Raw genomic sequence first — 22,959 nt, 5'->3', positions numbered from 1 at the left:
GGTTTGAGCCAACAGTTTGCTGATAATTTTCTCTCCTGCAAAAGTGATTTCCTTGTAGCATGGCAGTTGCCAACGATCTCGCCTTTGCCAGAAGCTTGGACTATACCACAATGCAGTATGGGTGTGCCATATCACATTTGATCATTTTTGGAACTACAGAAGTTATCAATGCAGCATACAATGTATATCACTGTTTCAAGGAGAGCAATGATAATCCACTTTAATGAGTTCAACTTGAGTCCCTGTTGTCACCTTGCCTTTGGCTGCAAAGCTTGCACGTCTTCCACTGGTATAATGAATGGTATGGTCCACACTATACTACCCACAGAGGCAAGATGGCTGCTAAGGTCATGGACTGCACTAGCATGCCAGAGAAGCTGCACTTCTCACAAGTGGAACCTCCTGTTTTTAAGCTGGAATCTCTTTCTAACTCATATACTACAAAGCAATGTGCCCCATATTTTAATTTAGAACTGTTGTTTTATTGATGGCAAATAGTATGACTGTTTATTGTGATGCACATGAACACAGCAACTGACCAATCTCCAGCTCCAGACACACTGGCCATGTTCTCAGTGGTGCATGCTGGGTAATGAACAGCAGACCTCTTAGATGTGGTTTCCTGTGGGGAATAAATAAACATGGCAAAGACCAAGACAATGAAACCTTCACATTTTATCAATTCAGCTTATTTTGTTTTCAAGAGTCGCAAATAAAGATGTCATTTTTTTTTTATAGTGCAGTGCATAACCATTTCCAGAAAAAAAAATGTAAAAAAAAAATTGAAAACACAAAGGAGCCAATTTCATGGAAATCAAATCCAGAACTGTAGTTGAAACCGGTTACGTCTCGATAGTCTGAAGTCCCATTGGTCTGAAGTCCCATTGGTCCGAAACATAATACTGTGTAGTTCCACTGGTTCAGGTTGACTGACCCTAACCCTAATCCTATGGGGCGTCGGACCAATGGGGCGTCGGACCAATGGGACTTCGGACCAATGGGATTTCAGACCAATGGGACTTCGGACCAATGGGCTGTCGGACCAATGGGACTTCGGACCAATGGGACGCCGGACCAATGGGACACCGGACTATAGAGACGTCCCCGTTGAAACCACCATGCAGGCATGCAACCTTTGCTTGCATCAGCTGATTTCCTTGTTTTTCACTTCACACTTCTGCCATTAAAAAAATGAAAAACAATGTGTAGAGTCTTGCAAAGTGTGGATGTTTCTTTTATGATACTTCCTAGTTGCATGCCTGTACCATGAAATTGTGGCATTGAACATTAATCTGGCAACTGACTGATAAGAATGCTATACATTATATACTAACCTTTACTGTGGTTGAACCAACAAGGAATGGTTGATTGGCCTCAGCATTTCTACACACAAGGACACCGTCTGCTCCAAGTGTGACTACAACACAGTAAATGTGATGTAATAACTGTTGGCTCAATTCTATGCTTTTCTTCATTTTCTCATGGAGTGTCAAACAACCTGAAATCACACATGTAGAAATGTCATAATTAAATATCTCTTCTACTTGTAATCTACATGTACCTAATATTATGCGTGTGAAATGAGATGGCCGAGTTCTTTGTTCAACCATTTACATTTTGTTCACATGCACCTAGGCATTTTCCCTTTGTGATTTATTGGATGATTTGTGATTCAAGCAAACTAAATCCTCTCTGATTGATCCCTGTCTATTTATCAGGTTTTCAATTGCTAGCATTGTGACTTTGGGTATGATCCATAGCTACATGGCATACACAAGTTTTGGGACCTACTTCTCAAATCGAATGATTTAGGTGTGTGAAGTCCATGCTACGACATATAACAGACCATTTAGTTCTGCACAGCAGAAACTTTACTAGGGTCTGGTTTGACACCATCTGGTGTGATGATGTGACCGAGGAACAGAACTTCCGTCTGGAAGAGTTCACACTTGCTCGGTTTCAGCTTCAGTCCAGCGTTTCCTAGTCGGCGTAGGACTTCACCAAGACGCTCAATTTGCTCGGAAAATGTTGATGACAGGATGATGATATCGTCTAGATATATCAGCAGAGTTCGCCATTGCAAACCTTTGAGTACTAGCTCCATACAGCGCTCAAAGGTACTGGGTGCGTTGCATAACCCAAAAGGCATGGTCACGTACTCGTACAGTCCACTTCGGGTTACGAACGCGGTTTTGAGACGGTCTTCCTTCTTCACTTCAATCTGCCAGTAGCCCGACTGCAGATCGAGGGTGCTGAAGATTTTTGCCCCACTCAGGCAATCTAGGCAGTCATCAACACGGGGTAGGAGATACGCGTCACGGCGCGTAACATCGTTCAGCTTACGATAGTCGACACACGGACGAGTTGTGCCGTCCTTTTTCCGGACAAAAACCATTGGTGATGCCCAGGGGGATGTTGACTCGCGGATCACACCCGCCTTGAGTTGGCTCTCGAGAACTTTCTCCTCCTCACCCTGAAATGCCTTGGGGGGACGGCGGGGAGGCTGTCGTATGGGGCGTGCGTCGCCGGTGTCAATAGTGTGCTGCACTATTGACGTTTTTCCCAAATCCTCCGCGGATTTGGCAAAAGTGTTCTCGTGGCTGGCCAAAAGTTCACACAATGCTTTCTGCTGGTGTGGGGACAGGTTTTCACAACTCCTCTCGTACAGTTTCTGTAGGTTTTCTGACCACTTGTCAGAAGGATTTGGGGTGTAGGGGACGGCGGGACTGACCGCGTTGACTGCGTATGACGTTGGGCGGGCATGCTCTCTGCACACTCGCATTACTCGATAGAGGTGATCGGTTTCACAGTTTTCCTGCTCCGCTATGAGTTCAACCGCATCAACTTCATGCAGATATCCAAGCGTTGTACCTGCTTGAAGTTCAATGTTCTCGGGTGATGTGTTCACAAGCCGGACGGGGATGCCGATGTCTTCTCGGTGGGGATCAATGAGTGAACTGCCAACCACAACATTGTGACGAAGGTTGGCAGGTTCAACGACTGCATACATGGATCTCAGTTTGTGATGATCAGCTATACCCTCTGCTACCCACTCGCTGCATGCTGGAATTGTAGTGTTCTGCTTCAGTGCGATCTTAACTACACGGGGAGGGGCTCCTTGGATTGTCCACTGGACCCAGTTACCGGCAATTCGTATGCCGTTACGTGCCTCCAATATGCAATCATAGTGGTATAGAAAGTCATAGCCAAGGATTCCTTCATCGCTGATGGGGGCGACAAATGCATCCCATTGGAAGTGCTGTTCACCAATCATCATGTCGATTGTGGCAACACCTTCAATGTCAATGGGTTCCTTGTTTGCAGTTTCTAGTTTTGTGCTTTTGCACGGGGGTTTGAGTTCAGGGCGTTTTTCAGCAGGGATCTGGCTGAAAAGTGCTGAAGAAATGATGGTCACCGCCGCTCCGGTGTCAACTAAAAGTTCGCTGTCTTGGTCGCATATCTGCACTCGCAAAAATGATGACATGCCTTGAAATTGCTGTCTACCCATTCGGATAGTGTTCTGTTCATTAGGACGGACCGGTGCCAGGCCGGACGGCACGGTCCGCGTTAGTTTTCCGTCTGTATGACGACGACCTCCTTGGCCGCTATGTCGGGGCACTTGTTTGCAAAGTGGCCGGGCTTGCCACATTTGAAACAAGTAACATCCATCTGCTGTTTCTTGGCTTCAGCAGGCTTGGCAGATTTCTGCTTGTTGGCGGGCTTATCTTTGATCAGTTTGACAATTCCGTTTAACCGTCGGTCGAGGTTGTCTTGGAACTGTTTAAAATGCATTTGGTTGACGAACCCGGGATCAACCTCAGATGCTGCCTGTACGGTGTTCACACGATGTGATTTTCCCGAGCTTGTGGTGTCACGGAGGCTCAGGAAGTTTTTCACCGCCGTTGTTGCCTCCTCAAGGGACTTGGGATTCGTCATGCCAACAGAAACTGCCATCTGTTGGTCGGGGAGGCCCTTCAGAAAATGGCGAAGGGCGATGCTCTCTCTGGTAACTGGATCTGCCGTAGGGTAGCCACGGAAGACGAGGCGGCGAATGTCGGCTACAAACTCCGCCAGCTTCTCCTTCGGCTGATGTCTCCTCGCTTCTAGCTGAGCGATGTAGTAATTTGGCAATTGTCGTTCGCCAAATCGTTTACCAAGCTCCTTCACCAGGGTGTCGGACGACTTGATTGCTTCGGGATCCAGTTGCTGGTACACGTACTCGGCCGCCTTCCCACGTAGACTGCTGACAAGTCGGAAGCGCTTTTCTTCCTCGGACCAGCCGCAAGCCTCAGCGAGACCCATCAGAGGTCGGACGAAGCCTTCCCATGACTTCGTGCTGTCAAATTCTCCTTGGCGAGGGAGAGGAACATCCAGCTTATGACTCGGCTGGGTTCGGAGAGGACGGGGCTCTGCTTGCTCTGCTGCTGTTGGTTTAGGGGCGTCAGCTTGTGGAACGGTGGAAGGGGCAGTACTGGGAGCGGACATCACTGGCTGTGAGTCCTTCGGCGATTTCGCTGAAACATTGGCATCTGTCTGCTCAGCCGTTGATGGGCTGTGTAATGCAGCAGTTGCTCGGAGTTGTTTCAGCTCTTTCTCTGCCTCCACTGAACGAAGCTTGAAAAGTTCGAACTGTTTTTTAAGTTCTTGGAGTTCTGCACTCTCTGCCTGTAGACTTGAATACAGGTTGGTGTCATCATCATCATACAACGACTGTAACCTGCGAGATTTTCGCTTGGCAGGCATGTTGGCTGCTGATATTGACAAGCAGAAAGTCAGAGTCTACAGCTGGGAGATCCGTTCAGTGGAGGGGTACATGAAGTGACTTAATTAAAAGTCATGGTATAGTTCGATGGTGTGTGTAAGTTCGTATCCCAGCGCTTGCCACCAGTGTAACGTCTCTCTGGGTTGAGAGACATTATCAAATAAAGAGTCAGATACAAATATCTTACACACACACACTAGTACTTTATTCGGGATTATTTACATCTCAGGTCAATAGAGGGCGCACTATATACAATGTAAAGTTAAGGCGTACATGTGTACATGTCGGGAACTCTGTCAGGGTCAGAGCCCAGATCATCCATCTAATGCATGGTATGCGGGAGCTCTGTGTAGGTCAGAGCTCGGCTCAAGTACCTAATGGGTGAGAGCCCAGTACAACAATGACCAGAACTGCCATTTCTGCGCGCTTTATATACACTTTTGGGTGTGCGTCTTAGCCAATGGGAGCATTGGATTCTGGTAGTTATGAATAATGCATCCGTGTACAAAGGCATGGGGAAAGTTCTCTATGGGAGATTTGTACACGATTGACTTAGACATTCTAGTGGGAGAAAGTCCGAGAGCAGAGGTTAGCGGGCGAAGTAGGATCACTCGTGGGTACCTTACGGGGAACTGATCCTAAAGGAAAAGGGAAGGGAATAACTTCTCGGTACATAGGTTTGTGTACAAGACTTAGTCTCTAAGACTAGGTAGGAATCTACACACTAAATGCTATGGAGTAAAACTATGAGACGAAGGACGTAACCTGACCTCTAGCTACCGTAGGTCTCGGCCAGTGAGTTAGCGGGACACACTCGCTGGGGTGTACGGGGTCACTAAGGGGTGAATACACGGGTAGGTTTTAGCGAGCCACATTCGCTAAATGCTTGGGTCAATGTGGGTCGGATGCGAGGTAAGGTGTGTGAGGGGAATTCGCATCGACTCCGGGGAAGGGAAGACGGAAAATGGCTAAGTCCTAAGTACATGTCCCATGGCGGTACATGTTCAATAGCAGTGAGTGCTACACGCATTGCGCGCTATACAATAGCGTACTGTACAATGTGCTGCACACTTCTACGTGTGTCTAAGACTTCGTGGTAAAGCTTCGCGCTCTGTGAGGGCACAGCATTACGCTGTGCACGGAGTGGAATGGACTGGTTGGGAAAGAAGTAAACTATGCAATTTGCGGGAACGCAACACTATTATTTTGAATACTGTACCTGGATATTCTGCAGCCTGCTTACTATCTAAACAGTTAGAAATCATGCACAACTCCTTGAAGTTGGGGGAAATGTAGGACAGAGTTTTCCAACAATCCGACTGGAATGGCTTGTATGACTTCACAATACAAGTTGGTTCATACCACACTGTGTATATACAAAAAGAAACACATTCTTCCAAGTAACACATGTTTTGAACCATGATACATATGCAATGAAGTTTGATTGCCAGCATGCTTTAACGATACTTTACTTGTGGGAAATCATAATTTGTATGTTCAGTATTAAGCTGTATTAAAGTAGTAGAAAGCTACACTAAATGACTAACCATACACAGCCTTCTGGGCGCATCAGTGTTCGTGCGCAAACCCGTGAAAAGCTCATAATTTTGTAGGACTTTTGTGCGGCTGTTTGGATATATACATTTGTTTTCTAAATTGATGTGTTAACAAAGCAAATATACCAAAAACCCAATATGCACAATCTTTAAATGGACATTTCACTTCCCTCTGTTCTGTTGTCCTTGCTCTATGGTTCAACAACGCACACGTTGCATCTGCATTTCTTGTACTCTCACGTTGCATTTAGAACTCACTGGTTAAACTCCTTTCTTTTCAGCTTATATCAATATGTTCTTTGATCATTCATATTCATTAAAAATACCTAACATCTTCTGTCATCACTCCCCATTACTAAATGAAATAGCAAATCAATAAGATATTAAGTATTTGAGAATTCCCATCAAAAGTTAACATCAGAGTTTTCATTGACCAATCTAATAACTTATATTTTTGGGGCCAGTATATGATAAACCAGAGGTTGAAGAAAACTTCCAGCATTGCTTCAAACATGTGACAAATATGTACTAATGCTGTCCTGAACTGTAAATTAAAAACCAATGACAATTCTTTTTTTGGTTTTTTTTGGCACTGCTATTTACACATTTGTTCTTCCAGACTGTTCTTCTTGAATGTCGTAGCATTGGTAGTAATAATTTACCTGGAATGTTGTGTTGAGAGCAATATTTGCAAATGTATTCAATGGTTTCTGTTGGTATGTTGCCATCAATACACACCAGTGGGGCTGACTGTAGCTGGCTCTCAAATTGAGTCACCTAAGGGATTACAGTCATTTTCAGTTATTCATTCATAAATCAAAGAAGAAAGTTAAGTGATTTTTACTGCAGGCTAATTTATAGTAATCTTCAAGGAGTTACTCATTCATAAATCGCAGAAAGAAGTTGTTATTTCTGCAGACTAATTATATTCATCTTGCGCATGACAAATCTCAGTGTGTAGGTGTTTGTGTTCATCATTTACTCAGTTTCGTCTCAATGATACATTGGCTTATCTTGAACCAAGCACTGACCCTGATCCTGAGGCAGTGTTGTAATCAAGTGACTTGAGTCCAGGCCGAATCCGAGTCTCGAGTCCGAGTCTCAAGTAATTTGGTTCAAGTCCGTGTCCAAGTCACGAGTCATTTGATTCAAGTCCGAGTCACACGTCTTTTGTTTTTAGGCCCCATGGATTGATTCCGATTTGTGTGTGCGCACGGGCCTTTGCGTTCCTTTGAGTGCAAGTGCGGGCAATTTGCGTGCCATTGCGTGTCAATGCAGGCAAGTGAGCACAGGCATGGGTTGCTATACTAAGAAATTGGGTTGCCGGCCAAGGCGGTACCAGACAAAGAGGTTGTGATGAAAGGACTGGAGGACCCTGGTGCATGTGGTGCCACAATGGTGTCTCGATTACTCTCTTGATTGATTGGGTATGTGGCTTTACTTGAATCGTACACTGGCTATATTCAATGGCTTTTCTGGCGTCATGTGATTTGAGCTCCAGATATTCTTGGGTTTTTTTTCGTTGAGAGCTTCTAAAGTTCACATAGTTTTAATTGAAAGACACTGAACTTCTTACTGGAAATGTGAAAGTCTGTTGAACGACTGGTTCATTTATTTCATTTTATTTCATATTAACTCCCGAACGTATATGGTCGTCTCGTCTTGACCTGCTGCGATTAACTCTTGGGACAACTTCTTTACGGAACATGTTCAAATGAATTTTCAAGAAAGTTCCAGTACATTATTCAAGTTCTTTTATCACCAATAGAAAGAGAAAGAATACACATGTTCAAATGCATTTTCATTATTCAACTTAGTTCTCCGAAACAGCCTGTGCTTTGCCGGCATCACTCAATACAAATCTTTGGAAATTCAACACACAGTCCATCATCAAAAGGCATCAAATCAAACCAGCAAGTATAGGCCCTGCTGTGCAATCAATCACAGTATCTGCAGGTACATACCGGTAGGCCTACATGTATCGTCATTATTTTTAATAAATTAGGCCCTAATTGGGGCCCGTTGAGAGTCAAGTGGAATGTTTTTGTTGCGATGAGGTATGTATTTGCATATGCCATTGAATTTCCTGTTCCTTTCATTGTCACTGCTGTATCCATTTTTTCTCATGGATATCAGATAAGATATTATGTGCCCTCAAATTTTCAATTTTTGAATTGCACCGACCCCAGCAAAATATTTGTACTGACGACATTCCGGTACCCGTCCGGATGCCACATTTCTTAATTACAGTAAATATAAAGGTTTTTTTTTTGAAGTTGGTACTCCAATTCATTCAAAGACTCTGACATTTGTTCACATTCACATAATTAACAAAGCAAACGTTGCGTAAAGATTGCGAGTAGGCCTATCAATTTTTCCTGAGAGGAAAGTGGTAACTTGGATGGTCATGTAAAATCGCGTAAATATTGCAACCCTTGTTGGAGTTACAAAAGTATTAACCATTCATTAAAAGAAATGCAGTCAGTGACTGCATGGATTCCCGTTGCCCATTGGATTGACTAATCAGAAACATTTCCTGTCGTAGGCCTACGTGTTGTACGTTTGAACAAGTCATTTTCGAATACATTGGTACAGTCCAACACGATGTTTCTGCATGTTTTTTTTTAAATGGTATACCGCCTGGCAATGAGTCCATTTGCGTGCCACTGCGTGCAAGTCTGTGCCGATGCGGGCTATACTAGGGGTTCCAAATCTCCTTTGTTTGAGTTTGCCCACATGCGCACGCGTGCACCCGGGGGCGCCCGCAAATCGGATTTAATCCATGGGGCCTTAGACATGGACACACATACCACGAAATGCGCTCTTGTGGAAATAGGAAGGGGTGCACATTTAATAACAGTACACTATCCTGAGGTATTTATGTTTACTGGGAAGTCAAGATGACATCAAGTATCAAATTCCAAGCTATTTTAGGAAAACTTTTAACCAAATTTAATCATTTATTACTAATGAGTCTTGTCACAGCCTTCAGTGAATGGTGCACCATTGGTGCACCATTGGCATGGTCAAGATAAAAGAATTCATGCATCAAGGCCAATAATAACTGCATAAGACCTACATCACACATTGACGGAGCAACTTATTACCAAGTTATACCTTGCTTGTACATATTTCCAGTAATAAGAAAAAGTCAGTGTAATGAGTCCAAGTTCTCAACATCAGACTGGCACTGCATATTATGCATACCAAGTAAGCGACAAATTTTGGAAATCAGGTCCAAAACACTAGAGTACATGTGTTTGGAGCAATGTTTCTGAAAAGAAACGCGAGACTGGAATAAAGACCAGTGCTTCAACGGCTCGATTTTTGAGGACCATTTTTTTTATGTACCCCAACATTCCTTATAAAGATAATTACAAAAATAACTGTAAATTTTTAAGGTATGTGCATTTTAGTTTTTAAAAATCTTTCTAACTTTTCTGAGAGCTGCGTTTAAAAGCACAAAGCAGTGTATTCCAGATGAAGGGACTCCTTTGATGAAAATTCTTCCAAAAATCACTTGTGATTGGATACCTGATGACATTTTCATGAAATTACAGTAATGTGCACATCAGAGGATCAGGATCAAAGCTCATTCAAAGGCGTAAGCATGTCCAATTTTCAGAAAGAAAACAAACTGCCCAGCCTTGCCCACTTCAAAGGGAAATAACTGCCTTGATAAAGCTTCAGTTTGCATTTTTAATTCACTTCACTTTTCATTTTCTGGTAACCTCAGAAATAAATGTCCCGTACATGAGGAATAAATAAAAAAATTATAAATTTTCCAAAAATGTTATTCATGATAACAATATTTGTTTTTTTCACTACGCGACAAGCATCAAAGTATTGTACTTACATATTGTGGTGTTATTTGTGAAGTTATGTCCATATCCCCAACACCAATCACCAACTGTCCTTCACTATTTAGTACACAGGAGTAGGTTGCTGTAGTGTGTCTGTCTAGAGCTGATATACCTGATGTATCCTGCAATCAAAACAATGAATTACAAGCTATATTAGAAGAGTGTAGAGGCCTTCATCCCAAACAACAATAACCCTGACGGTGACCTCTAATCAAAACCAACAAACTACCATAGGTACCAGTAAGCCTAGGGAATCAAGTCAACTGAAATAATTGAAATTCAATATTAAATATTCCAAACAGGCCTACAAGATTAGGCCAAGCAAAACACTGCAGAGTTCTTGATATCAATCCAAAGTACAACGCTGCAAGAATACCTCGCATGTAGTCTATTTTAGGTCATTGTCAACACAGATACAGTATGTGCTTTTGAGAGAGTCTAAAAGAGAATCAAGTAAATAGAAGAAAAGAATTAAACTCTTCCAAAAAAGGTGGGAAATATTTTGCTGTGTGACCTTTATGGAAAATGTTTTATGGAAAATGAAAGGCGATATATTAAGGCTACATAGCGCAAGGATCTGTTGTAGCTTTCTTGCTGTAATTGTTTTTTTAAACTCTTTTTTTTTTAGAAGGGGTCTGTGTGCTTAAACAAGAAATGGTTAAGGGCTAATTGTCAAAGCTGTAGTTCGTTGAATACACTTTTTAAAGTTCTGTTTCAAAATGAAGTTAATCTAGGAATGGATTACAACTTGCACCTCCAGAAAAGCATATCAGCACTCTACAAAGAGTAGTGCCAGACAACACTAGTGGGTTTTAATTGTTATTTGTGCAAGCTTGTTATAAAAAAAATACCTACAATGTCATTTGTTAGGATGAATAATTGATAACCCAGACACAAGCACATGTGTAATGGGATGGAATCTGAATGACTAGCCGCTGCCAGGGCACAATTACATGTAGCTGCTAAGCATAGATATTTGCAAATCACACAATACTTATGCAGCAAAAACACATTCAGGCCATGTAGTCTTGTTTTACATAACTCTCAAGGACAAGGCATTGTCTTTCCCTTTGTCCCTTTAACATCACACTCTCCCATAGACTAAGCAAACAAACTCACAATCGAGGACCGTTTTCAACAAAAAATCTTGAGGCCAACTGAACTCTGTTGTTCTCCCTTTGTCTGTCTGTCCTCAGAGTGTATGGAATTCACTTCCAAAATGTCAGGCAATGTGTCTTGCTTGTGACTGGTTTTCCACAGATTTTTCCTCAGTACATATATTTGTTAAGCAATATTTTTGGCTAAGCAAATGATATACAGTGAAACGTCGCTATACCGAACACCGCTATACCGAACATTCGGTTATACCAAACATTGTGGTTGGCTCCCGATTTTTTGGTACAAAACATACTGAGCATTGTTCTTGAAAAATGTCATCAGAAGAGCGACAAGTGGCTATTATTTCCCCAAGGAATAGAAGGGGAAAGCCACCCATTGCTGTAGGTAGTAAGCTCAAAACTGTGTAATGACATAATTCAATAGTTGGCACATGTTCAAAGTCATCTTTCAGTAACTATAAGTACCAGGGCGTGCAGGGTGAAGTTCTGAAGGGCGCTATTTATTGAAAAGTGAGTACCAGAGCACCGGCGGCTAATAAAATCGTTATACCGAGCGATCGATATTACGAACAATTTCTGTGGATCCTGCGATGTTCTTTATAGCGGCGTTCCACTGTGCTTCCAATATGTTCCTGCACCTAACCTGACTAACAAAAATAAAATGGCATTTAAACTGACTGACTATGTACCATATGTGGAGAAAGATTCAGCAACATATCCCCCTGACTATCACGACCAATGGCTGACAAAAACAGAGGAGAAGTACCAAGACGACACATGCAGTCGGCAACATTCCGTCCAACACCACCAAGTGTGACATGTATACTGCCAGCATTTGTCTCATCGCCAAACTATGGGTACAAAGAAAAAAACACTTCTTAGCCAAGTATATGGGCTCATTATTGCAAGATTGCATTATTACATAAGCTATAACATAACAAAAATCAAAGATGCCTGTGAAATATTGTGCACTGGTAGCCTTTGTAAAGCATTGGCTAAACTTTCTAATGTTAAAACAGTACTGAACTAATAAACGTAGATTTCCATCTTTGATGAATTTTCATATTTAAAAAAGGTAAAATAGATGTTCAAATAAATAACAAAAATATTAAGGGCATTACTTACAATTATACTTGAGTTTCGAACTGATGAGACCAAGTCAACATTACTTCCCCCAATGACTACTGGCCTGCCCTGCATTGTACTGTCTTGATGTTTATCAACCCGACTCCTGTCAGGTCTCTTACTGGCCTTTTTCTTTCGTATGTAGGAAAGTTCCACTGCTATCTTGCTGCCAATCTCTGCATTATTTTTAATGAGTGCAATGTCTGAAAGAAGACCATTAAGGTTATTAAGACAGTCACTGAAATGTTGTAAACTGAACTATTAGCATGATTAAACCCTCCTGCTTTTTAAACAGTCAAAATTCACTTCCACTTCGAATGCTATACTTTTTACAAAGGCTAGTCACCAGCAGTCAGGTCATAATTATGTCAAGCAAGCACTGTGACTAGTCAAACTGGGTCAACAGACAAAGCAAGCAAGTTGTGGTCACAGTTGCGAGTCAAAGCATAGCTGTATCAAGTTACTTAAACAGTCCCAGCCAGTCAATCCTGCTGTTATGTAGGCTGGGAATTCTTAACTGTTGAAAACAGTCACATGTTTGATTTTAACTGAAAGGACTACTTGACACAGAATGTATGTTTGCATCGGAGGGTTGGCGAGTCCACTTCATGTTGACTGCTCTAAATGATCTCTACTATTGTGGAGCTGCAAGGGTTCTTTAAAATCATATATAAATCTACAAGTAAAGTTGTTCAGATTTGAATCAGCCAGCCAACCCTGGCAAGATTAGTGGTTATGATATCTGCACTAAGTAGGGAAAGAGGTTTTGGGTTTGAGTCCTACTCTTGCAAGTTTGTGCAATTTTCCTTGCAAGCTCTCAGACAACACTGGGTAATACAGTGCCTATAACATGACACGTATTCACTGATTCACGGGACAGGTTACCTATTCCTTTTGGTCGAGAGCCCATCCCATGGGTAGTTTTAAACCACTGCTTAAAAACACACCACTCAGTGCGACTCCACACCAGGGATGTGCCATGTGCGCCATCTATAACCAAGTGCTTGAGAACCACTGATATTATCTCCGTTTCACTCGCACAACAAAACAAAATTGTTGGAAGTTTGTTGACTTGTTTACTGGTTCCTGACCATAAAAGGTGAATTTTCATGAATGGGGATAATAGTGCAATGGAGCAGTTATAAATGTGATGTTTGAATCGGCTAGGGGCCTGAGCACCAATGACAACCCTCGCCTCCTGTTCAGGCAGTTATTGGCAGCCAGGCCCCTAAACAGTTTTAAACCACACATTTGTAAATGCTCCATTACACTATTATCCCCTTATTTAAGCATACACAGCTGATGAAATAGAAAAAAACACCATTAACTCCTACTGTCTTTTACTACGTACTGGACCAAGTCCTCCAAAATCCATCAATCACACTGCTTCCAATGCATGCTTTGCTTTAGGCCTCCAGGCCCAAGTCCATCATAATCACACCAGGCCTGCAGGACCAAGTCCCCCAAAATGCACCAAAATGGGGGGATGGATTTTGATGGAGTTGGGGAGGTTAGGGTTCATAAAAAACATCTACCTAACTGTATTTACATTGTGTTGACATGTTGACTTTGAAAGGATACTAGCTCTTAGTGACTCTCCTTTCGTTATCTGGTTGACTCTGTCGAGAATAAATGGCGTCACTTCCTTGCCCTGTATACCTTTAGTACTAAAGGAAAAGTATCAGTCCAGTAGTAAATGGTTTATCTGCAATGTGTTCAGACACAACTACTACTTTTAAAAATTCTATTACTATATATTTTTTTCTAGCATCCTGAATTGTTGTGATTATTTGCCTAAGAGAGAGTACACGATTAAGATTTTGTCTATTTAATGCCTTTGTTCAACCAAAATTGATCGAAATGTGTAGACTTACATTGTCAGTGTTAGGTCAATAAGATTATTAAGATTGGAGTACTTCATTCCATTTCTCTGTTCAATGATATAGACCATTCTCATGTTGCGGCCTTCTTGATTTTTTCCCATTCAAATCAACGTAACCAAAGCGAGGCTGGAAGGAAAAATAGTCTGGTTCCTTTTTGCACAAAAAACATTATCATTCAGTACCGTTATTGGATACAGGGAACATGACTGAAATGGTAGCAGCATGATAAAGGTCTATAGAATGTGGGGTGCTGTGGTCTAATGGTTACGGTGTTTGACTCGTGTGCCGTGGTACATGGGTTCGAATCCTGACCGTGGGAACATGGTGCTTGTGCTCTTGAGCAAGGCTCTTTACCATTATTGCTTCGTCCTTCGGATGGGACGTAAAGCCGTAGGTCCCGTGTGTTGTGTAATGCATATTAAAGAACCCAGTAACACTTTTCGCTAAGAGAAGGGGTTTTCCCCGGTGTTTCTGGCAGTGGCTGCAATATGCGCCGCAGCACCTTGTATACCCTTAGAAGGTGCTACATAATGGGTCTCATATTTCTCATAAAGTTCATTTACCTGTCTTCAATAAGAAACATAATTTCCAGCGCCTTGAGTACCTAATTGTTGGTAGATAGTGTGCTGTACAAGACTCCGGTATTATTATTATTAATGACAATGCAACCAGATGGGTACCTTGCTTCTTGTAATGCTGTCTGAATTGCTTCTTCAATAGCCTGGCCTTCAGCTGCTAGACTCCCTGGTATGGGAACACCTATCAGTATGCCAGAACCTAACTCCAAAGATAAACTGTAATCTGCCATACATAAAAAAGACAGCATAAACAAACAGGAACAAATGCAAAAGATCAGAAACTATTTCAAATCAAATGTCAGTTAATGTAAACCATTCAGTGGCATATCAGTTTCTTAAGTGGTTGTCCTACTAGGAATTGACTGAAACAATTGTTTAGACATGTGATAATTGAGACGATTTTTAATATATAATTCCACAAGTAAATTAAAATCTGCAAATACCTTAACTGTTTATGTTGCAAATTTGTATTGGTTTGGAATTTTCAGTCTTCCTAAAATAAAATAATTTGTTTTGAAAATAAAAATTTCTGATTATACTTTCTGAAAAATATTTCTTTCTGAAGGACAGATATTAACAGTCTGAGGTTTCTTTGAGAAATCCATACATTTGTGAAGTTTTCTTTATACTTGCAAATGTATCAAATCACAAACTTTTTTGGTGTCAAGTGATGAAAATATGAAGGGTTAAGTGGTGCAAGTTTAACCATTCAGTTGGATCATTCATGATGTTATGTGTGCAAATACTAACAGTAGGTCTAGGTCAATCAAGATGACACACATTTCTGCACCAACACAAAAAGTAGAGAACATGTGTTCTCCACTATATTGTACAGACATCTCTTAAAAACACACAACTTTTGTACGTGTTACAGGTGTGCAAAGTTCAACTTGCTTGGCAAAGTACATGTACTTTTGGAAAGCATAAAAAAATAGATGTCTCGTAGAGACATACACATCTTAATATTGACGAATACCTATTATTGCTGAATACACATTTTGGGGAGTTTAGGTCTTAGGTTAAGCATATTACATGCAGGTAAGGTACATGTATTCTTCACTCCTCATGTCCACCATGCAAACCTACAAGTCTCAGATTACCTATTAGTTCAGCAGCATCTTTTGCACATTTGACATGAATGGGTGCTTGACAGCCACTGCTTGGTGTGAAGAATGCTGGGAAGTCATTACTAGGACCATATGCTGCTACAGTAACACCTTCCGTTTCCTGTCCACAGCAAAAATACAACATACAATACTTTGTCAAACTTCACTTAAATCTGGATTTCAATGCAAACTGTCTTCCTGGATATCTTATGTGTCATTAATCTATATTTACATTCGATTGTAGGTCAACTCGCCCTTTACCAACTCGCACCTTCGCTCCCTGACCTACTCGCCCCTTACCATTCGCCCCCTGGCCAACTCGTCCCCTGCATGGCCAACTTGCCCGCCCCCAGCATATATTTGTTTAAACTTTCTAAAACTTCACTGACTTGTTTGAAGTTTTGTGTTCGTAGATGCTGGAAAAACCAAGAAAACAATCATGTTCCTGTTGTCTGGCTCCCTGACCCCACATAAGATAAAACGGAGCAATTTATAGACGTCTGGAATTGTAAGGTCAGGGAACCAGTCTAGCTGGCTTGTACCCATTCATAGGTGTGTAATTGATTACAAACAAAATGCGCCGCTAACTAAATATGGTAAATTGGGGGCAGTATTTGTAAAAAGCCAGTTTTTTCCAATGCTGGTCGGCCGCCCAGCTTTGGAAATTGATACAAAAATACCACTTTTCTTGAAAATGTCACGACACCAGGTGCCACAATTTTACAGGATACTTTAGACTGTCATTCACTAACAGTCCAGTAAGGATTTCATAATAATTTGGTAGTTTTGTTTTTGATGTTTGCAAATGTTGAATATTCCCTTTAACATATTTTCATTTTCTAAAACAAAGTTGCATTCGGGTGACATTATAATCACATTTTTATTTCAATTTGTATAGTTTTCCAAGCCACATAGACTTTGTACGCAGCAGCATTTCTCCGCGTTTCCCTGTGCCACGTATATATTAGGCCTATGTTTGTTTCGAATGTATGTACATGTGTACATGTTGTGTGTACAATTGTGCGGGTCTGCCTGTGTTACGCGTAAATGTTGCATACAATTGGGTCGGGTCACGTGTATGGTGAGACAAGTTATCAGATGGCTAGTCTGTGTTCAAGTCATTTCTCACTTTTGTCAAAGCAATTGTTTTCTGATTGGACAAGATGAAAAAAAAACTATTGATGTTGACATATCATCAGGTCCTTTGTACTTGTTTTAAAAGTTGGTTATATTCACAACACCTGCACATGAGTGCTGAGCTACTACTTTGCTGTTACTTCCACTGATTCAATTGTAGATTACCATATAATGATTTCATTTCATGCTTACCAAATATTCCAGTGTCCTTGGAATATCCAATATTGACTTGATACCAGCTGAAATGACTGTAACAGGAGTTCGACCCAATTCAGTCAAATCAGCACTCACATCCATACCTAGTTTATGGGATAAAAAATACAATGTAAGGATATGTACTAACAAGGTGATATAAATAATATGAACGCAACAAAGATGAACTATCAATGCTTCCTAATAGACATTATGCATTAAGACATAGTTAGAGGGCAGAGGTTTTGAAGTGCTTGGATAGGCATGATCAAAATTGTGTGCATTCATTGTAACTAAATTAAAAACACCCTCTGAGATACAGTGTACCTGCAATGCATTAGGTCTACATGTATAAGCAGAATATGCAATACAGGTACAAACATGTAAACAAGGCAGTTGTACATGTACATATGTATAGGTTTACAATATACACACAAAAACTAAAAGGGAGCTGACAGAACTTACTCGGAACTCAAAGGAAATCTCATAAGGAATCCACAGGGTCAAATGTTGGGCATTGTGTTCATTACATGTGATTGTGTCTAAGTAATAAGTTGATCAATCTAGAAACAAATCAATGGTTTTCATGGACTTCATGTTCTTCATAGTGAACAACCAGTTCATACACTGCAGTTTGAATGATATTGGAACAGTTGTAAACATCTGGTTTAATATCAGTTAGGGGCCTGGTTGCCGATAATGGCCCCAACCTTCAGCTCGGGCCATTATCAGCGACCAGGCCCTTAAACCAGCCCCACCACACTATTATTGCCTCTATTCACACTATGCATGTAATGCCAATGATTAGAGCAAGTTGTGACTGACTTGTTTCTCCTCCTCGATGGACACCACCTATTCCTCCAGTCACAAAGATAGGTATACCAGCACGATGGGCACCAATCATTGTTGCTGATACTGTAGTACCACATTGAAGTCCCTACAAATACAACCAGCATCAACAAATAGTTTGTTTTCGTTAAAACATGGCACCAATTATATGGTAGCAAATGTGGACGGTGCATTAGATCCTCTATGTCGTCTTTAGTCAGTGTTTGGCCTCATAAATCAATACAAATGGGGTTCGTCTTCTATGTAATTGTTCACAAAAAACACTGCAGGGTTTAGAAGAGAAAGTAGGCAGGAATTAAAAAGGGGCCATGATTATGAACAAATTTAGTAATTGCACATGTTGTTCACATGTCCACCAGCATGGATGTGACAGGTGACTTGGACATCCACATGATTTGAATTGTGCCAGGTTTAAACAGTGGTATGTTAGCAAGTGGTCATGAAGCCAACCTGGGTTCAACAACTCTTGTTGCGTCAATAATTGAGCAATAACAGGTATAATGGCTACATTATTCTGATGACCTGAACTGTGTAGAGGGCTTGTACACTGAGAAAGGCAATCAAGATAAAGTAGAGAACAACTAACGTTTGTAAGACTGTAACAAATCAACAAAGCAAAGGAAATGAAGTAGCAACATGTAAATGTAGTTTCTTGACAACAACTAATCCACAAATAAGATAGCAGTAGCTATTACCTGACTCAAACCCCATGCAAGATCTCTACGAGATGCTTTAATTGATCCAGAACACTCTGATAGATGTTGTAATTCAGACTGTCTCAATCCAATGAGAAATTTGCCATTCATCAGAGCAATAGTAGCTGGGGTTACATCATTCTGTCTTACAATGCACTCCACTTCCTCTGCTGTCCTGAAAACAGATACATGTATGTAAAACTTCTCATTTATCAAAATCAGAAATACACTTAAAGTTGATACCAAGCCTCAGGAACTGTGATAACGTGGCCCTTAAAATCTAAATACAGGGTGTATTCCATGATACAATGTTATAAAACATTTACAAATGAAAAGAAAGTAAAAAATGAAAACGGAACGATGATTCTGATATACTACACATACACTATATAAATAAGATGATTGATGAAAGATTGATAATGTGTCTATCCTACTGTATGTATCTTTCGTATGGCATAATACATATCTTGTATATCGGTGCTCAGGGTACTACATTATTCCAACTCTTCCAAACCAATAAGCTTCCCGAATCCATCTGAGCTACATAGGGAGTATGAATTCCATGCACATATATCTGTTCATTCAGTTACAATGAGCGAGTCAGGAGAGACTATTGCAAAGACGTCAAAGACCTTAGCACATTGGGGATAACATTGTGCATACTGCACGCCATACATACATCACAAACCGGTGAATGTTAAAGGTACCCATTTACCTGGGTGGAGTTGTAATTAATGACAGAGTGTCATGCCTAAGGACAACGTTCACCACCACCCTACAAGCTGGGTTTGAACCTTCAATCGGCAGAATTCAGATCTTGAGTTGGATTCTGCAGACCCCCTGGTCATAATGCTCTCCATCTTACCTGAGATTGTCAGGGTATGGCATCCCATGAGTGATGATAGTACTCTCCAATGCAACCACAGGGTCATCTCGAGAGAGAGCTGATGCCACATCAGGATGGTACTCCAACAAGTCTTTATAAAACACAAGAAAATTTCACCTTAGTTTGTTTGATTCTTATGAGAGAGTTGAACTAAATAGTCACATATATATTCTGCGATTCCAACAAATGCATCTTCAATTATGATTCATCATTCACTTGCAACTTCTTAGCCCTGTGATGCATTGTGGCTAGGATGCTTCCTATGACTCACCTTGTATGTGCATTGTAGTTTCAGTTAATAATAATGACTGTTTCAAGTATTCAATCCCTGAATATTTGGTTGATATTTAGCGGAGTCATCAAACTTTTTCTTGAATCAAAATAGTGGACGATAAGACGCAATTAATTTGAGTGCATAATAAGATTGCTAAACAATGAAAGCTTATAGCTGTATCAGTATCAGTCAGGAAATTACAGAACACAAAAGAAAAGCATTATCAGGATTTCAAGTCAAAAACAGCCTGACGCTTACTCATCCGAGTTTCCTGCTCAATCCAACAGTCCTACATAATCAGGTATTTGAAAATATAAAATGACTGGCATGCTCAATCCAACAGAATCCAACCGTGCCTTATTTTTCTGTTTCCTGCTGGATCCAACAGAGTCCAGCTTGGCGTTACACCTAACAGAATCCGACTCTGGATGTTTTCAGTTACCTGCTGACAGACTTGTATGACTCGAGTCCCATTTTCCGTGACTCAGACTCGAGCCATGTTGACAGATGACTTGGACTCGGACTCGACCCTGTGGACTCGGACTCGACCTGCGTGACTCGGGACTCGACCAAAATTACCACAAATCACTTATTTTTTTCAACAATATAGGATTTACAAATTATTTTGAAGACGATCCTCTCCTGAGCAAGCGATACAGTCTGTGCGGTGCAGAAGAAATGCAGCCAAGTACTGTACATACAAAGCGCGTGCGGCTGGCTTGTTTCCATATTGATTTGGGAAATCAATGTATCGAAACATGTACCCCAGCGTCCGCCCTTGGTATTGCGTAAATGCAAGCTCGACAGTGTTCAGTACCAGATTATCCTTTCCAGACACTGGTGCCTTGCCTTATTTTACATGTTCAACATGTAATTCCAGTTAATTAATTAAATTAGAGAAAAGCTGTGAAAAATAATGGAAAATGTACACAGTGAGGTTTTAGCAGTACCTCAAAATATATCTCATATATATATATTAAAGGTGACTCGTGATTCGGACTCGACCTTTGTGACTTGTGACTCATGACTCGGACTCAACCTGCATGACCCGGGACTCGGGAGAGGTGACTCGGACTCGATGTTTGGTGACTCGAATACAAGTCTGCCTGCTGAATCCAACAGATTTCAACAGGAATAGATACAAGAAGTTTACTGCTCAATCCAACAAGACCTGTTGGATTGAGCAGGGTGCACAATGCAGATCAGTGCACCTACACTTGAAATGAACTCACCACTGCCAGCAGATATGTTCCTTGTGGATATGTACATGTAGTTCCTGTATGCATTATGTAGCATCGCATTGTAGTATTTGTTCAATGAAGACCATTTCTGCCACAGAATTCTCATACCAATTCCCATTCTCATTTTTTGTTACTTGCCAATTTCAAAACTAGTGAACCTGCATATAAAAATATATACACATGACAAACATCGAACATAACCACATGAAAATTAACCACAATGAAAATGAATAGCTATGGAAACAATCATGCACATAACACTGCCATATTATATTTGGTTAATTGTTCGTTCCGAGAAAAACAATTGTGTGTTTACTGTTAAGCCCTAAAAATGATCCAAGTAGGTAGATAGGAAAATATTTTATTTTGTAACTTTTTTATGTGTGTCTATTGGTCTTTTATACTTATTTTTAATTTTTTTTTCTAAATTTAAGATACAGTTGAACCTTCAACTCTATTCTGTAAAGTTAACCTTTTAATTGTTTAGGTACTTATAACAGCATGCACACAAAAATGCATAGGAAAGAGGTTTTATTTTCAAAATGTATTTTATATTGACATCACAGGACCTTTCGAAAAGAGCCCTCAGGACTGCAGATAGTTCTGATCAATTACTAAAGGAAGTGGCCGGAAGTTGCATTTGGTCCAGCTGTAACTTTTGTGTAATCCTTTTGAAGCTTTCTTCTGTTTTTGCATGTTCACAGTACAAAGGAAGGAAAGATTTCCATATACGAAGTTCACTCAACACCCTGTGTACAAACCCTATGAGTGTTTTCTAAGAAAATGTATTTTCTCACTGCTAGCTCAAATTGACTTTGATGACATGAAATTGCTATCTGGCTGGGTACAGAGGAAAATTAGTGAACTTCGCATATGGTAATCTTGCCAAAGAGGGTCCAGTATTTGAAATACATTTACCGGTCTAGTTTCTACCTACTTCTAGAATTAAGTAGTTTCTACCCACCTGAACTGATTTGGAAAGTTTCGAGCATCGCGCGCCTCAACATGCATAACTTCCGGTAATTCACTCGTCGTACAGCGCCCTCTTGTGGCAGCTGGGTATCAAAAAAATAAACCGTGGCGGCTATACCATGCAACATATGGGACCAAAAAAATTGGACTGGTACGTGTGTAGCTACATACACTCTACATAAAAACTAGAATAAAGCGCTCTCATCAGACAAAAAAAACTATGCTGCACAAAATACCCATGTCTACATGTACGTAGTACCGTTGCCTATAGTTAAAAAAAAGAAGACTACATGTACATGTACCGGTACATCTACATAATTATGTCGTGCGCCATTCAAAAAGTCTACAGGCATCTACCCTGTACAGAAAAAGTCTACAGGCATCTACCCTGTACAGAAAAAGCCTACACACATCTACCCTGTACAGAAAAAGTCTACACACATCTACCCTGTACAGAAATAGTCTACACGCATCTACCCTGTACAGAAAAAGTCTACACACATCTACCCTGTACAGAAAAAGTCTACACACATCTACCCTGTACAGAAAAAGTCTACACACATCTACCAAGTACAGAAAAAGTCTACAGGCATCTACCCTGTACAGAAATAGTCTACACGCATCTACCCTGTACAGAAAAAGTCTACACGCATCTACCCTGTACAGAAAAAGTCTACACGCATCTACACTGTACATAAATAGTCTACACACATCTACCCTGT

At 40.8% G+C, this 22,959-nt stretch overlaps 1 protein-coding gene across 1 annotated transcript in view; it reads right to left on the bottom strand.

Moving 5' to 3' along the window:
- LOC119725294 (pseudouridine-metabolizing bifunctional protein C1861.05-like) overlaps window positions 1-22,336 on the bottom strand; it is a 28,072-nt gene extending 5,736 nt beyond the window's left edge. The window contains exons 1-16 of the mRNA XM_038196668.1: window positions 22,230-22,336; window positions 21,257-21,423; window positions 19,730-19,841; window positions 18,865-19,039; window positions 18,146-18,257; window positions 17,321-17,427; window positions 15,986-16,112; window positions 14,988-15,108; window positions 14,006-14,091; window positions 12,425-12,627; window positions 11,989-12,150; window positions 10,175-10,303; window positions 6,981-7,095; window positions 5,982-6,128; window positions 1,335-1,498; window positions 540-622 (exon numbers count right to left, since the gene is read on the bottom strand). Of these exons, the coding sequence (XP_038052596.1) occupies window positions 540-622; window positions 1,335-1,498; window positions 5,982-6,128; window positions 6,981-7,095; window positions 10,175-10,303; window positions 11,989-12,150; window positions 12,425-12,627; window positions 14,006-14,091; window positions 14,988-15,108; window positions 15,986-16,112; window positions 17,321-17,427; window positions 18,146-18,257; window positions 18,865-19,039; window positions 19,730-19,841; window positions 21,257-21,389 (1,976 nt within the window). The 5' untranslated portion in view covers window positions 21,390-21,423; window positions 22,230-22,336. The remainder of the gene's footprint in view (window positions 1-539; window positions 623-1,334; window positions 1,499-5,981; window positions 6,129-6,980; window positions 7,096-10,174; window positions 10,304-11,988; window positions 12,151-12,424; window positions 12,628-14,005; window positions 14,092-14,987; window positions 15,109-15,985; window positions 16,113-17,320; window positions 17,428-18,145; window positions 18,258-18,864; window positions 19,040-19,729; window positions 19,842-21,256; window positions 21,424-22,229) is intronic.
- Window positions 22,337-22,959: the final 623 nt, after the last annotated feature.

Source organism: Patiria miniata, unplaced genomic scaffold (genome assembly GCF_015706575.1).
Source record: "Patiria miniata isolate m_02_andy unplaced genomic scaffold, ASM1570657v1 HiC_scaffold_19, whole genome shotgun sequence".
Lineage (NCBI taxonomy): Eukaryota > Metazoa > Echinodermata > Asteroidea > Valvatida > Asterinidae > Patiria > Patiria miniata.
This window is presented reverse-complemented; position numbering and strand designations above follow the sequence as displayed.